Source organism: Phocoena sinus, chromosome 8 (assembly GCF_008692025.1).
Source record: "Phocoena sinus isolate mPhoSin1 chromosome 8, mPhoSin1.pri, whole genome shotgun sequence".
NCBI classification, from domain to species: domain Eukaryota; kingdom Metazoa; phylum Chordata; class Mammalia; order Artiodactyla; family Phocoenidae; genus Phocoena; species Phocoena sinus.
Window position 1 is genome coordinate 39,520,582 of NC_045770.1, and position 13,267 is coordinate 39,533,848.

Here is a 13,267-nt window from a genome sequence, read left to right on the forward strand (position 1 = left end):
ATGCTCTTCAAAACTGGAAGGTCATCAAAGTCAAGGGAAAACTAGGGAACTGTTACAGACTGAAGGAGCGATTAAAGAGACAGGGAAACTAAGGGCAACATATTAGATCCTTTTAACAGAGAAGACACTTGGGGAACAAATGGAGAAATATGAGTGGAGTCTGTGGATTAGCTAGCTGTACTGCTCCCTGATTTTGATGGTTGTTCTATGGTTCCATAGGAGAGTGGCCTTGTTTGTACGAAATGTGTGCAAATGTATTTTTTAAAAGGTAATGGGCATCACTCCTGTAACTTACACTCAAATGGTTCAGGAAAAAAATAGATAGGATAGATAGGAAGGGAGGGAGGGAGGGAGGGAGGGAGGTGGAAAATGATAGAAAATCATAAATATAATAAAATGTCAAAAATTGGGGAATCTGGGTGAATGGTATATTACAGTTCTTTGTACTATTCCTGCAACTTTTCTGTTAGTTTGATTTTACTTTTTAAAGTGAAAAATAAATGCTCTTAGGATGATAACTTCCTGTATTATAACATCCTTACGGGCCATTTTTTGTGGAAACAAAGAGATAGCTAAGCTGCTTTGCATGCACTATAAATAGGAAAGTTAGGAGTTGGGATGAATGAGCTAGGGGGGTCAGACAGGAGATGGGACAGAAAAGCACTGCAGTACTGTGGGAGACTGAGAGAACATTTCCAAGAAATAGGAATGATTGAGAGATTTTTTAAGAAAGGGATGTCAATTTTAACTTGTCTGGAATGTTGACATGTGACATAACCATGCCTTGGCCCCAACCCTCAGCAAAGTCAGATACACCACACACACACATACAGGACACACACATACACAAACACACACACATACCACACGCACACACACACACACACAATACTTTGGGAAATGAAGCAATTGTGGGTGTCCCTCAGGGTGATGCAATGCAGGAGGAAAAGGCACCCATGAAAGGGGGCAAGAATTCAGAGGAGGCAGGGACACGGGGCCATAGGTGACATGGAAACACTTAAACCTTCCAAGAATCTCCTGAAACAATGGGGAGAACACAGGGTGCCCCAACACTTATGGCATAAGATGGGAGTCAATTTATCTTAAATCTTGAGTAAAAGATGATCCTCCCAGTAAGTTGGAAAATATGTAGACATCCAAGAGGCTGATACAGGAGTAACAAAAAGTATTTAAAAATTAATATTAGAAACATGAAAGGAAAACAAAATATTGATTAAAATATCAAGATAAATACTTTCTTGGGTGCTTGGGGAAATGCACAGCAATTTGCAAACGTATCATGGGAGAACATGTTTAAATTCCTTCTTTCAAGGCTATTAGATATGAAGAAAAAATTAAAATTATACCTCAAAAATTATCCTATACTTACCAACTGAACCTCAGGATCAACGTATTTCTGTATAGTGTGAAGAAATGCAGCTGGATTTTCTTGTACTTTTATGCTACAGAAAAAAAAATTAATTTTGAAAATGCATAGTTCCCTTCTTAGTAGCACATAATCATATAGAACTAAAAATATTAGTTGATTTTTATAACAGACTATAATTTGAGGAAAAAATCATTAAAGTGAAAGCTTTTGAGTCTAAAATTGCTTCTCCCACACATGATACACCAGGAACATTTCATTACCATTTTTATTAACTTAAAAAATAGTTTGGTGAAAAATGAAATTTTCCCCATTGTATAGAGTCCCTACAGATGCTATTTGAACAATTCTGCTGTTCAAAATGGAGTTGAAAGTGAACTTCTGAAACACAAGTCTCAGTATCAAATGACTGAAACAGAGTTCAAGTTAAACTGGGATTAACAATTCTCTAATTCTGAATCTCCCTGGGAACTTTAAAATAAAAATCATTAGGTTAATGAGATCAAGAGGTTCAGTTAATCTGTATGATTCATACTGAAACCTTTCTTTTTTCCTTAATGGCACACTGTGTGGAGCCTGGAATATTTAGCCATAATCAATCAATCAGTGGACAAGTATCAATACTTATCAATTATCAGTTCTGTGGTTACATTATATTAGGGGCCAGATGCTACAGAAAAAAATTGCCACGGAGAAGAATTTTTAGATCTGTTTTCTTGACATAGGTTCAGCCTCTCATATGTAAATAAATGGGACTTTCCCAATACCCAGTGGCCTTTTGAAAGTTGACCAGCAGGTGGCAGGACCACTGTCTGCCGCTTGCGGGTTCTAACAGGAGTGGCCATCAACGTTGTTTCAGATGGAAGAAAACTACACATATAAATCTAGTAAGTAAATGGATACTTCATAGGGAAAAAAAAGGATGGACTAAAATATGAGCTTTCAAATAAAACAGGCCAAGGACCGAACACGGGCATGGGCTTGTTGGAATTTGGGTGAGAAAGAGCCTATGATGCCAGCCCAGGTTCCGAGACTGTGGCTTCTTTCATGAATCTTTTCCTGCCTTATTACCTTATGGGTTAAGAGAAATTAGAGCAGGTGAAACTCAAACCAGGCGATTTGTTAACAGATTTGATAAGAGAAGAATTCTATACTACAGTGTAAAATGAGACTTTGGGAACAGCTATGGTTTTCAACAATGCTTATGCTGCTGATGTAATTAATTAGTAACCATGTGTTTAAAGAATAACTTCCCACCCTGCCAATTTAGGACATTTGCACCTCCACTACAACAAAGAAAAAGAAGTATCTGTTGCTCTTTTTTATGCATAGCGAGCTCAATGAAGTAAGGTATGACCAACTTTACGGCTCTTCTAAAGCAAAACAATATTCGACTTGGAGCGTGGCTGAATATGAATGGATCCCTTATTAAATTGAAAGCATCGTATTTATCTCATCCCATGCAAACAGCATAGCATTTAGAATGTAGTAGCAGATACTCAGTAAGTGTTCAAAGGCTAAATGAGTGACCTGGTTCTATCAGAAACGATCTAGATGACTCTTATGCTACAGGAACAGAATAAGAAAAGCTTATTTCAGATCTATTCTTACATTAAATTTTAAAACATAAAATCTATCAAATAAGTCAGGAAATGCAACATTTATTTGTTAATATCCTGTTTGCTGTTCAGTTTTATAAGTAAGTGATGTGGAAGAATTAAGAAAAGAAACTGAGGAGGCACTATATGGATTTATTAAGGATTTATACCCCAACTAGTACTGGAAAGACGCTGAGATAATGAGAGTACTGCCTAGGAAGAACTATGAAAATAAAGTTTTATAAAGACCAACATAAAATACATTTCAACTGGATAAAAATGTAATCATTGCCAAATCTATCTACTTTTAACTGCTTGGCATTCTACGTTAGGAAACTTTACTGACATTAAAAAAAAAAACAAACTTTTGTAGCTATATCAGCCATCATCTCCTATCTTTTAACGAAACCAAATTAATATCTGAAAAAAGTTGGGATGATTTTCTGCATCTTCTCACATTTTGGGGTGGTTCACATTAAATCCTATGGGCCTTCCAACTCTTCTCAAGCAGTTCAAAAAGCTCTCCGTCACACGTTCAGCTCTGTTGCTACATATAACCAACCATTTATTCAAAGACTGCGCACTTAAAATCTTGCAAGTTCGCATATCCTTGGACCAGTCAGCCGCAGACACAGGTTGACACTGAGAAAAATAATGATTGTGAAAGGGTTGAACAAATTTACTCAGAGAACAATTAAATAAAAAAGACAGTGTGGAAATAGTTCATATTTGTCATAACAGAACTATTTAGTACAGTTTGCTATTCTCAGACTTAAAACACAGATACAAGCGCTGCACATCTGAACACAACACATGTGCTTCCTGGGAGTGGATGTATCTCAGCATCATCCCAGGTTAGCCGTTCCTTGCCTGCAGATCCTTGGCAAGTCCCTTTACTTCACGTGGCTCTGCTGTGGGCAAGGAAAGGTGCCTGGTTCAAATCTCTAGGTTCTCTTCCAGCTCTAAAAGTCTACGACCTTTACTATGAATGTAAAAGCCAGGCTACTGGCTGTCCAGTTTGGTCTCTTTGCTTTAGGTACCTAGATATCTCAAATAGAAAATGCTGATGACTGACGCAATGCAGGTCATCGTACTGAAACTAACAAACCCTACAATTAAAGACTATACGTTATGCCAAGAGTAGATACGTCTAGGAGCAAAGGTGAGGCCAGGACACAAGCTCCTTTCTCATTCTTTGGAAGGTTCCCCAGGTGACCAGGAAAAACAAGCTCCCTGCCTTGAAGAGGGGAGACTTCAGACTGGTCCCTAGCCTTCTGTTTATATCCATGGACTGGAATCAAACGGAAATGTTCTTGGTGTGGTAAACCAGGAAGAGTCACTGTTAGAATTTAAAAAAACACTGCAATCTAATCTCTTGCTATTTAAAGTGTTGCCTTGTAGCAGCATGGCTATCTCCTGAGAGCTCGTTAGAAATGCAGAGTCCTGGGCCCAATCCCAGACCCACCGAATCAGAATCTGCCTGTTAACAAGTTCCCCAGTGACTCACCCGCACATTACCATTTAAGAAGCATTCCAATTCCCTTGTTTACAGGTTCCAAAGACATGGCTGAAAAGGGTTGTGGAGCCAGCTGGTGGCACTGAAGGTTTAGAATACTGCTCTTGTCTTTGCAACCAGGGCCCTTTCCAGCAAGCACTCTGACTTCCAGGCCCCAGCCAATCTCACGGTGGCCAGGCAAGGACTCAACTTCAGGAAGCAACCTTAGCCTGAGAATGAAGGGGAAGGGCTAGGCCTCCATAAAGGCTTCTGTCTGGAGCTAGGATTCGTTCCTTCTCTTTACAACCAGTGTGAAGAGAGCCACAGCTCTCTCACCTACACTCCTACCTATTATGGGCTGGCAGGGGGCCCAGGACAAATGGGCACGGGCCACTCTGAAGCCTGTGAACCTTTAGTGTACTCAGTTCCTCGAACCCTATTTCCAGAAAGCAGGATCAGCTGAGAAGTCGAGGACACAGCCACCTCTAGCCCACCCACCATCGCCTCTAGGGGGCGGGTTCTCCACCTTAGTGCCCCTTCTCCTATGGAGACCTGTTTCCAGGCCAAAATATGCAAACAAATCTCTGACAAATATGACTTTACCTAGAGATGATGAGACAGACCATTTTAAATATTTCCCATCTCACTTCACGTGTGGAACGGAAACTGAGCTTTTCTTTACTGACTCCTGAACAAGATCTTAATGGGGGTCTACATTTTAGGACTTGACAAAGTTTTGTTTTGTTCTGCTTTTAAAGTAGTTTTTCTTCAGCTTCTCCAATAAGGGTTTCGGTTGCTTGGATAGATTATCAAAAGGAAATGATGAGAAAAATCTCCATTCTGCCAACAAAAAACCATTCGCTTGCTCAGTCATTAGTTTTGACATGTTGGCTTACTTATTACATCAAATAAAGGCAGGAAGAGTGCCTTTAAAAATGAAATGTAATTGGCTTTAAAAATGGGCAAAACAGAGGGGAAAAGTAGAAAGAGAATGTGCAATTTTTGCATAAGATAGGTTCATTTTTAAATGGAAGCCCCAAAGAAGCAATGACTTGTCTCTCCAGGTTTCAGAACGCCTCTCTGCCTAAATGCCGTGGCTGGGATGGGCTCTGTGCAAACTTCTTCATGTTTATGCCAACTGAGCAGCATTTTACTTTGGGGGAAAAAAACCTGAGGTACCAGGAAATATGGTCTATTGGAATTAATCTTCAGCAGTTAAAAGAATTTTCTCAGGTACCATAGATTTTTTTAAGTGATGTAAGAGTACTACAACACGCAATAATAGGTTGGCATGTTTTGATTGCAATGGCTTGAAATACCATTTTCTGACTCATCTTTAAATGTGACACCACATCACAGTGACTGACCTAAATTATGTCTGCTGGGTGCCGCTAAGCCTTTCAAAAGTACACTCGGATTAAAAAGGAAAACAGAGGGACCTGGAGGTTTAGAACAAAGGAAAGGCAGGGACATGGCCATGGAAAAACCAAATGAATATTCTAAGCCCACTAGTCATTCTGGCATATGATCAAACTGACACACATTCAAGAAAATACTTTTAAATGAAAATAAAATCACTGCGCTTACTATGTGGTCTTGTATTATTATATTTTCTGAAGGCACAACCCGGCCAGTCACAGACATCTGGCATCCAAAATGCAGGCCCCAGGTCTCCAGCTCAAAACGAGCATCCTTGTTTCTGTTGATAGAGTTGAGTTTTAAATCATTAAAGGGCTTACTTTCTAAAGAATTTTAATCATTAGAGATAAAATTACAACTTAATTATTCAGACTGATTTTTTAGGGCTCCTGACTTCTATTTCTACTCACCATTGTTTTCCCTGCTCAAGAGAATTATAGGAAGACTGCACCCATGGGGGACACGCAGGGATGGAAAGGCTCCCAGTGTGGCTCACTGGTTAGCAAAGTGGGACTTTGAGCCAGACAGACCAGACTTCAACTCCGAGTGCTGACATTTAATAACACGTGACCTTGAGCAAACTCTGAAATCTTTTAAAGCTGTGGTTTCCTTATTGGCAAAAGGTAGGACTAATTGACTACTTCACAGGGCTGATGTAAAAATTAAACATGACAATACATGGACAGTGCTACCACACTGCCTGGTACATGTTAAGTGCTCAATAAAGGTGAGATATCACTGCTGATAACAAACTTATCACTAAAGAGATACTGTGAAGCGTCTGGATGTGGAGATGTCCCTGTACCTCTGGATATCATCCGCGAGCCTGGCCAGGCGCTGCTGCCTTCCCAAAGGACTGAGGCGTGTTTCTTCAGCCACAGCCTTCATCAGCCGGAAATCAGATCTTGCCTCGCCAGGCAGCCCTATTCAACGTGAATGAAAACAAAGTGAAAAATGGACAGTCCTTGATGTAACCCCAGCCCATCTCAGGCACAGGGTAATAAACGTTTTCACTTAAACTGAATCAGATTCACCATCTGGATAGCACCATCTGACAGCAATGCAAGCCGCGTGTCATTTAAACTTTTCTACAGTAGCCACATTAAAAAAAAGCCAAAAAGAAACAGATGCAATTACTCAAGTAGTATATATTATTTAACTCAATATATCCAAAATATTATCATTTCTACATGCAGCCAATATGAAAAATTTGTCAATGAGGTAGTTTCCCTTTCCTTTTCATACTACGTCTTAGGCATCCAGTCTGTATTTGACACTTACAGCACTTCCCCAGCCAGTCCCTCAGTCGCACTAGTCATGTGTCAAGTGCTCAGTGACCACGTGTGGCTAGAGGCCACCATGGGGACTGTGCAGACCTGGGATGTCATTAGTACCACTAAGAATGGGCATCCCTCCCTGCAGGGATGATGTCCTTGTTAACTTTTCTAATCACAAAAGAAATACATACACATGATAACTGATCCCAGCAATACAAAGTGTAAAAAGTAGAAAGTCCACCCTTAGTCTCACCCTGGTAATCAGACGAGCATGATTAAAAGCACCTGAGACAGTTATTCAGCTTCTACCAGAGGGCGAAGATTACCTTCTGGAAGCTTATGCAAAAAGAAAATAAGGAGCATTTTGGCACCACTCAAAGAATATACCTGAAGAAAATTAAATCGTGTGGCTTCTTAGCCTAGTGAAGTTAAAAAAATGCGGAAGAACAGCTTGGTTTTAGGAAAACATCTGGGGACCATTTTAACATCAAATTAACAAATAGAATACACGAGATAAAGGAAATAGATAGCTTTCACCGTGCTGAGCAATTTCCAAAGAGCACTCTACCCTTCCGCTTCCTCTGTGATGAAATAAATAACTTAAGGCTCATCCTCCATGGGTTAAATTAGTGCTCCGGCACTCAGCTAACTTAAGGAGGTTCTACCCACCGCAAAGCATCAGGAATCTGTGACTGAGAGCCTGACAGAGTATAAAAACATAAACATCACCTGTTAGAAAGCAGAGCTCAGGGATCAGGTGGGCCATCCGAACCTCAGCGTCATCATTTCTCTTGCTTTTCAACAGACTAACAAGCACTGGCTGGTTTAGGTCAGATAAGGTAATATCATATTGCTGTAGGATGCAAGATTAATGAGGGAAAAGTTAATATGGAAACACTGTAAAACGAGCATCCTTGCTTATGAGCAGCAAGGTAATCCCCAAATGAATAGATAAGCAAATCCGTTCAATAGAGGAAAAAAAGTTCCTGCTAATCCCTATGGTTATGTACTCATTTCTACTTCCTTCCTAGGACCTATCTCTTATACCTCAGGGTCAGTTTCATGATTCTATTATCTTTTATAATGCAATATTTTTTTTTTCATTCATTTCCTTGCTCTCTTCTGAGTTTCATCCAGAGACAGAATAGCCTTCAGCTGGCTCCATCCATAATGCCATGACCCCACTGCAGCATTTCCACCATTGGAGACTGAGGCAGACTGCCCCATACATAGCTAACTGGCTCTAAGCACCTGTGTTCATTTTGAAAATACCTATACACAAGTTGGAGGCAAGGATTATATTGAGTCAATCTCAGATTTCCCAAAAGGGCACAACTGTCCTTCACTCCTAGGACAGTATGATGTTGTAGGGAAACAGCTTTGAACTCCAACAAATGTAAATCTGATCCCCAGCTCTTCTATCAATACGTACGTGGACTGTGACACTGCGGAAGTTACTTACCTTTCCTCATCTATGACATGAGGAGAACGGTAGCTCAGAGGTGTCCCATGTAAACCACTAGCGTGGTGTCTGGTTTATAATGAGTCCTCAGCAATCACTAGTTCCTACCCCACCCCCTTTCCCTTTGTAAACTTGAATTTCAACATTCTCACCTTGCCACGAGTTCATTTACCTTCCAACGGCAAAGTTTCCAATGAACACTCATTCCTAGTATAATTTACTCAATACTGATGACAGAACAACTGGAATTATAATTTACCAACTGCCTGGCGACTATATATTATTGACTGACATCAATAATTATAATTAAGGAAGCTAGCAGTGAGTGCTTCTCCATTCAATTAGGACTTTAAGTCATTAAAAACAATTCAGGAAATGTGATCACTGCAACAATGCTATGGCTGAAAAGCTTGGAGAAGGCTTCACAGAGTGTTTTTTTTTTTTTTTTTTTTTTTTTTTTTTTTTTGCGGTATGCGGGCCTCTCACTGTTGTGGCCTCTCCCGTCGCGGAGCACAGGCTCCGGACGCGCAGGCTCAGCGGCCATGGCTCACGGGCCCAGCCGCTCCGCGGCACGTGGGATCTTCCGGGACTGGGGCACGAGCCCGTGTCTCCTGCATCAGCAGGCAGACTCTCAACCACTGCGCCACCAGGGAAGCCCCACAGAGTGTTTTTATATGTGACTTCATTAATTCACATCCCGTGCTTGCTATATTCCAGGAACAGCGGGGGATACAAAGATAAAAGAGGCACAGTTCCTACGTTTACACATAACTACATTATCTACAAAGCAAAGTAGACCAGTAGCACAAATAATATATGCTAAGCACTTATATTTTCCCTCATTTAGTCTTTTTTTAATGGATGTGTACTATGTTTTTTTTTTTAATTGAAGTGTAGTTGATTTACAATGTTGTGTTAGTTTCTGGTGTACAGCAAAGTGATAGTTATACAAACACACACACACACACACACACGTACGTATGTATTCTCTTTCAGATTCTTTTCCATTATAGGTTGCTACAAAATATTGAGTATAGTTCCCTGTGCTATACAATAGGTCCTTGTTGTTTATCTATTTTATATATAGTAGTGTGTATATGTTAATCCCAAACTCCTCATTTATCCCCCACCCTTTCCCCTTTGGTGACTGTAAGTTTGTTTTCTGTTTGTGAGTCTATTTCTGTTTGGTAAATTAATTCATTTCCTCCTTTAATCTTAACCACGATGAGTCAAATACTATCATCATCCCCTTCACTGATGAGGAAACAGCATCAGAAATTAAGTAACTTTGCCAAGGTCCCATAACTGTACATTAGCACAGCCAGGATTCATCCCTTAAGACCTGGGAACCTCTGCTTGTTACACCACTCAGGACTGGGTCCCTCGCAAGGAGTAGGGAACAGGGTGGTAGTGAAAACAATTTCTGGCTGGTAAATCAGGGAAGGCTTCGTGAAGGAAGCAGAATCCAAGAGAGAACCTTGAAGAAAACGTGGGAGTATTATAAGTTCCAGGAACAGCTCAAGCAAAACTGGGACATGTTCCAGGAAGAGGATATTCCATTTACCTGGAACATGGCCAGGAATTCTACCCACTAAGCTGTGTCATCAGCTGAACTTTACTCTCTCCCGTGCCCCAATTTTCTTAGCGTTTGAAAATATTTTTCATGATAAGATAAAATAGAGAAATATAAAGGTCAATATCAAGATGTCTTCCACTTTGAAAGTTGACTGCATAATAATTTAGCATTCCTTTCCTAGGACAGAGAGGAGGACATTCTAGAAATTGACACCATTTTCTTTCTTTTCTCCCTAATATATATGCAGTGAACCACAACTCATTACACAGGAAAGTGAGTGGGATTTTATCATGATTCCCTTTTCAAAATGTCACGGGTCCTAAAATACATCAAAGAAAAATGAATTTAACTGTGCAGAAAAAAAAAAAGTTTAACAAACTTTGTGTCTGATAAATGAACACTTATGGAGCACATTTTCTGCACAAGACGCTTTGCCAAATGTCAAATGCCATCCGTGTTCTATAAGGAAGACGTGTTCTGGAAGCAATGTGGAATGTTCTACAGGTGCTCAGGGAAGAGAACAGCTAGCTCTTCTGTGAGTGTGACAGGGAGCAAAGTCAGAGAGGACTTCACTAACGAGATGACATTTGACCTTGAAGAGGAAAGGTACAGTGAGGCTTTATGCCAATGTCTCTCGAACATGAGCGAAGGCTGAGTGACAGCAAGTAGACTGGGGTGATGGCAGCATGGGGTGCATTGTGGGAGTGCCGTGGGAGATGAGGTCAAACTGTGTGATGCTACAGTTGAAGAAAGGAAGTGCTCATCACCTGCAGGAACTGGACTAAAAGCTCTGCGTGGACGATTCAGCGCTTACACAGCCGAACGAGGAGGTGACGGTAAAGATGAGGAAGGACCAAAATGTCTTCCTGAGAGGCAGAATTCCCAAGGAGAGAGGGAACTGGGAAAGACAATGAATTCAGTTTGAATTATGTTAGTGTGAGATGCCTGCAGGATATTCATGCAAATACAGTCTGAAATGGAGATGAGGATATAATTTAGGAATGAGGGCAAGGCAAAAATACCATATTTGAACAATCTCAAAATATGAAGCACAGATCCTCTGCAAGGGGACCATGGTGAATAATAGCATTTAATGTCTGGGGGAAATGAAGAAGGAAGATGTCAAAAGAGGCTGAGAGAGAACCACCTGAAACCTAGCAGAGAACCACCAGGGATGTGCGGAGGAGCCAAGGAAGAGGAGTTCAGCTCAGTGGGAGTGGTTACTAGTGTCCAAAGCCACCAAAAGCCCCTCCGAATAAGAACAGTAGCTGAATTTGACCTTGGAGAGCTATTTCCATAGCAGCAGAACCGGGTACCAGACTACTGAGGCTTCAGGAAGGAAGAACTGAAGAGGTGCTTGGAGCTAGTTTAGACAACCTTCTAAAGAAATGAGCTAAGGAGGAAAAAGAGATCGCTTTTCCTGAAGGTATAGAAAGGTCAAGGCAGGGTTTTTGCTTTCTGTTTTTGTTTTTAAAACAGTGAGATTTTGGAGACTGAAATACGACTGCACACTAAAGAGAAGGCACCTCTGAAAGGAACTGAAGTTGGATGGTGGGGATGAGGAAATTGTCATCACTGTGAATCAAGCTCCCAGAGTCAGCAGGAGATTCCATCAATAAATGTCTGAGTACCTACTAAATGCTACCCTGGGCATCCAGAAATCAAGAGCTCAGCCTTGAGGAGGGGAGTCAGACCATTCATGTCCTTTCTGTGATAGTCGGCTGCAGCTAAGTGCAGGGAGGGGACCCGGGGGAGAGCATCCTAGGGCTCCCTTAAGAGTTGACTGCTGAGCTGAGTACTGAAGGGTGTTCAGTGACCGGCTGGCTATGAGTGGGCATCAAGGAAGAGGAAGCAACATGTGTGAAAATGCATAGGGGGTAACTGACTCGAGGAACCATGAATGGTGGGCACAGCAGAACCCAAGAAGGAAACAGGGGATGGTAAGTGATGAGACTCAAGAGGCAGGGAGTGGCCAGATCATAAAGGACCTGGGGAATTCTGCCCAGGAGCTTAGATCTGACTTCTAAAGCAACAGAGAGCCATGGGAATATTTTAAGCGGGGAAGTGACATTATCAGGTGTGTTTCAAAGCAGGTAACTCAGACTATAGGAAGGACCACAGGAGACAGGATGAGGGTCTGAGCCAATACACAATGGTGGAGATGGAGGGGAAGGGACAGGTCAGAAAATTATGTCAGAGGCAGACTCAGCCCGAACAGACTGGGGGACTTGTTGGATTGGAAAGGAACAGGGACCCTCTTCTGAGCTAAGCAGAAGGGAGATGAGGATGAAGGAAGACAAGTCCCACCTGCTTGTAGTAATCCACATAGGTGATCTCGGTGCCATCCCGCTTCTGGAAGGTGTGCGTGGGCTTCACTGACCAGTCAATGTCATCGATGCGATAGGTTTTGTTATTGTATCTGGTAAAAGCAAGAAATCTTTAAGTTCTTTTCCCAAATCCTACAAGGTAAGTGGCTCTTTCACTATACTTTTTTTAAAACTTATTATTTTTTTTTTTTGCGGTGCACGGGCCTCTCGCTGTTGTGGCCTCTCCCGTTGCGGGGCACAAGCTCCGGACGCGCAGGCCCAGCGGCCATGGCTCACGGGCCCAGCCGCTCCGCGGCATGTGGGATCTTCCCGGACCGGGGCACGAACCCGTGTCCCCTGCATCGGCAGGCGGACTCTTCCGTTCACAGGAGGACCTCTACCGGTGGGAGAGTCATTAGACCACCACGTGCTTTCTCACTGAGATACACTGCCACTTCAGGTAAATCATTCTTAAATGTTCAAAGGCTGAAGCATGGCTCACAACTTTCCCATCAGCTTCTGGTGCCACTAAGATTTTCTGAACTCCCAACTAGTGCTTCTGATAAAAAGCACCCCAAGCAGGCTGATGGACCACCCAATTCTGGAAGCCTGCTTCATCTCCCATCTAGGGCTGGCCCTGGGCAAAACTGCAAAGCAGGTCGGCTAAGATCCTTCTAAGCTCTTTCTCCCCTTCATCAGGTACCGTGTGGCCTGGAACATTCTCTCATGCCACCGCAGCCTTGGGAC

The 13,267-nt window shown here is 41.9% G+C and overlaps 1 protein-coding gene across 1 annotated transcript in view; it reads right to left on the bottom strand.

Annotated features, from left to right (window-relative positions):
• PIWIL4 (piwi like RNA-mediated gene silencing 4) overlaps positions 1-13,267 on the bottom strand; it is a 41,443-nt gene that overhangs the window by 10,278 nt on the left and 17,898 nt on the right. Inside the window, exons 8-13 of the mRNA XM_032640805.1 lie at positions 12,522-12,633; positions 7,906-8,029; positions 6,705-6,822; positions 6,068-6,179; positions 3,443-3,627; positions 1,391-1,463 (exon numbers count right to left, since the gene is read on the bottom strand). Coding sequence (XP_032496696.1) covers positions 1,391-1,463; positions 3,443-3,627; positions 6,068-6,179; positions 6,705-6,822; positions 7,906-8,029; positions 12,522-12,633 — 724 coding nt within the window. The remainder of the gene's footprint in view (positions 1-1,390; positions 1,464-3,442; positions 3,628-6,067; positions 6,180-6,704; positions 6,823-7,905; positions 8,030-12,521; positions 12,634-13,267) is intronic.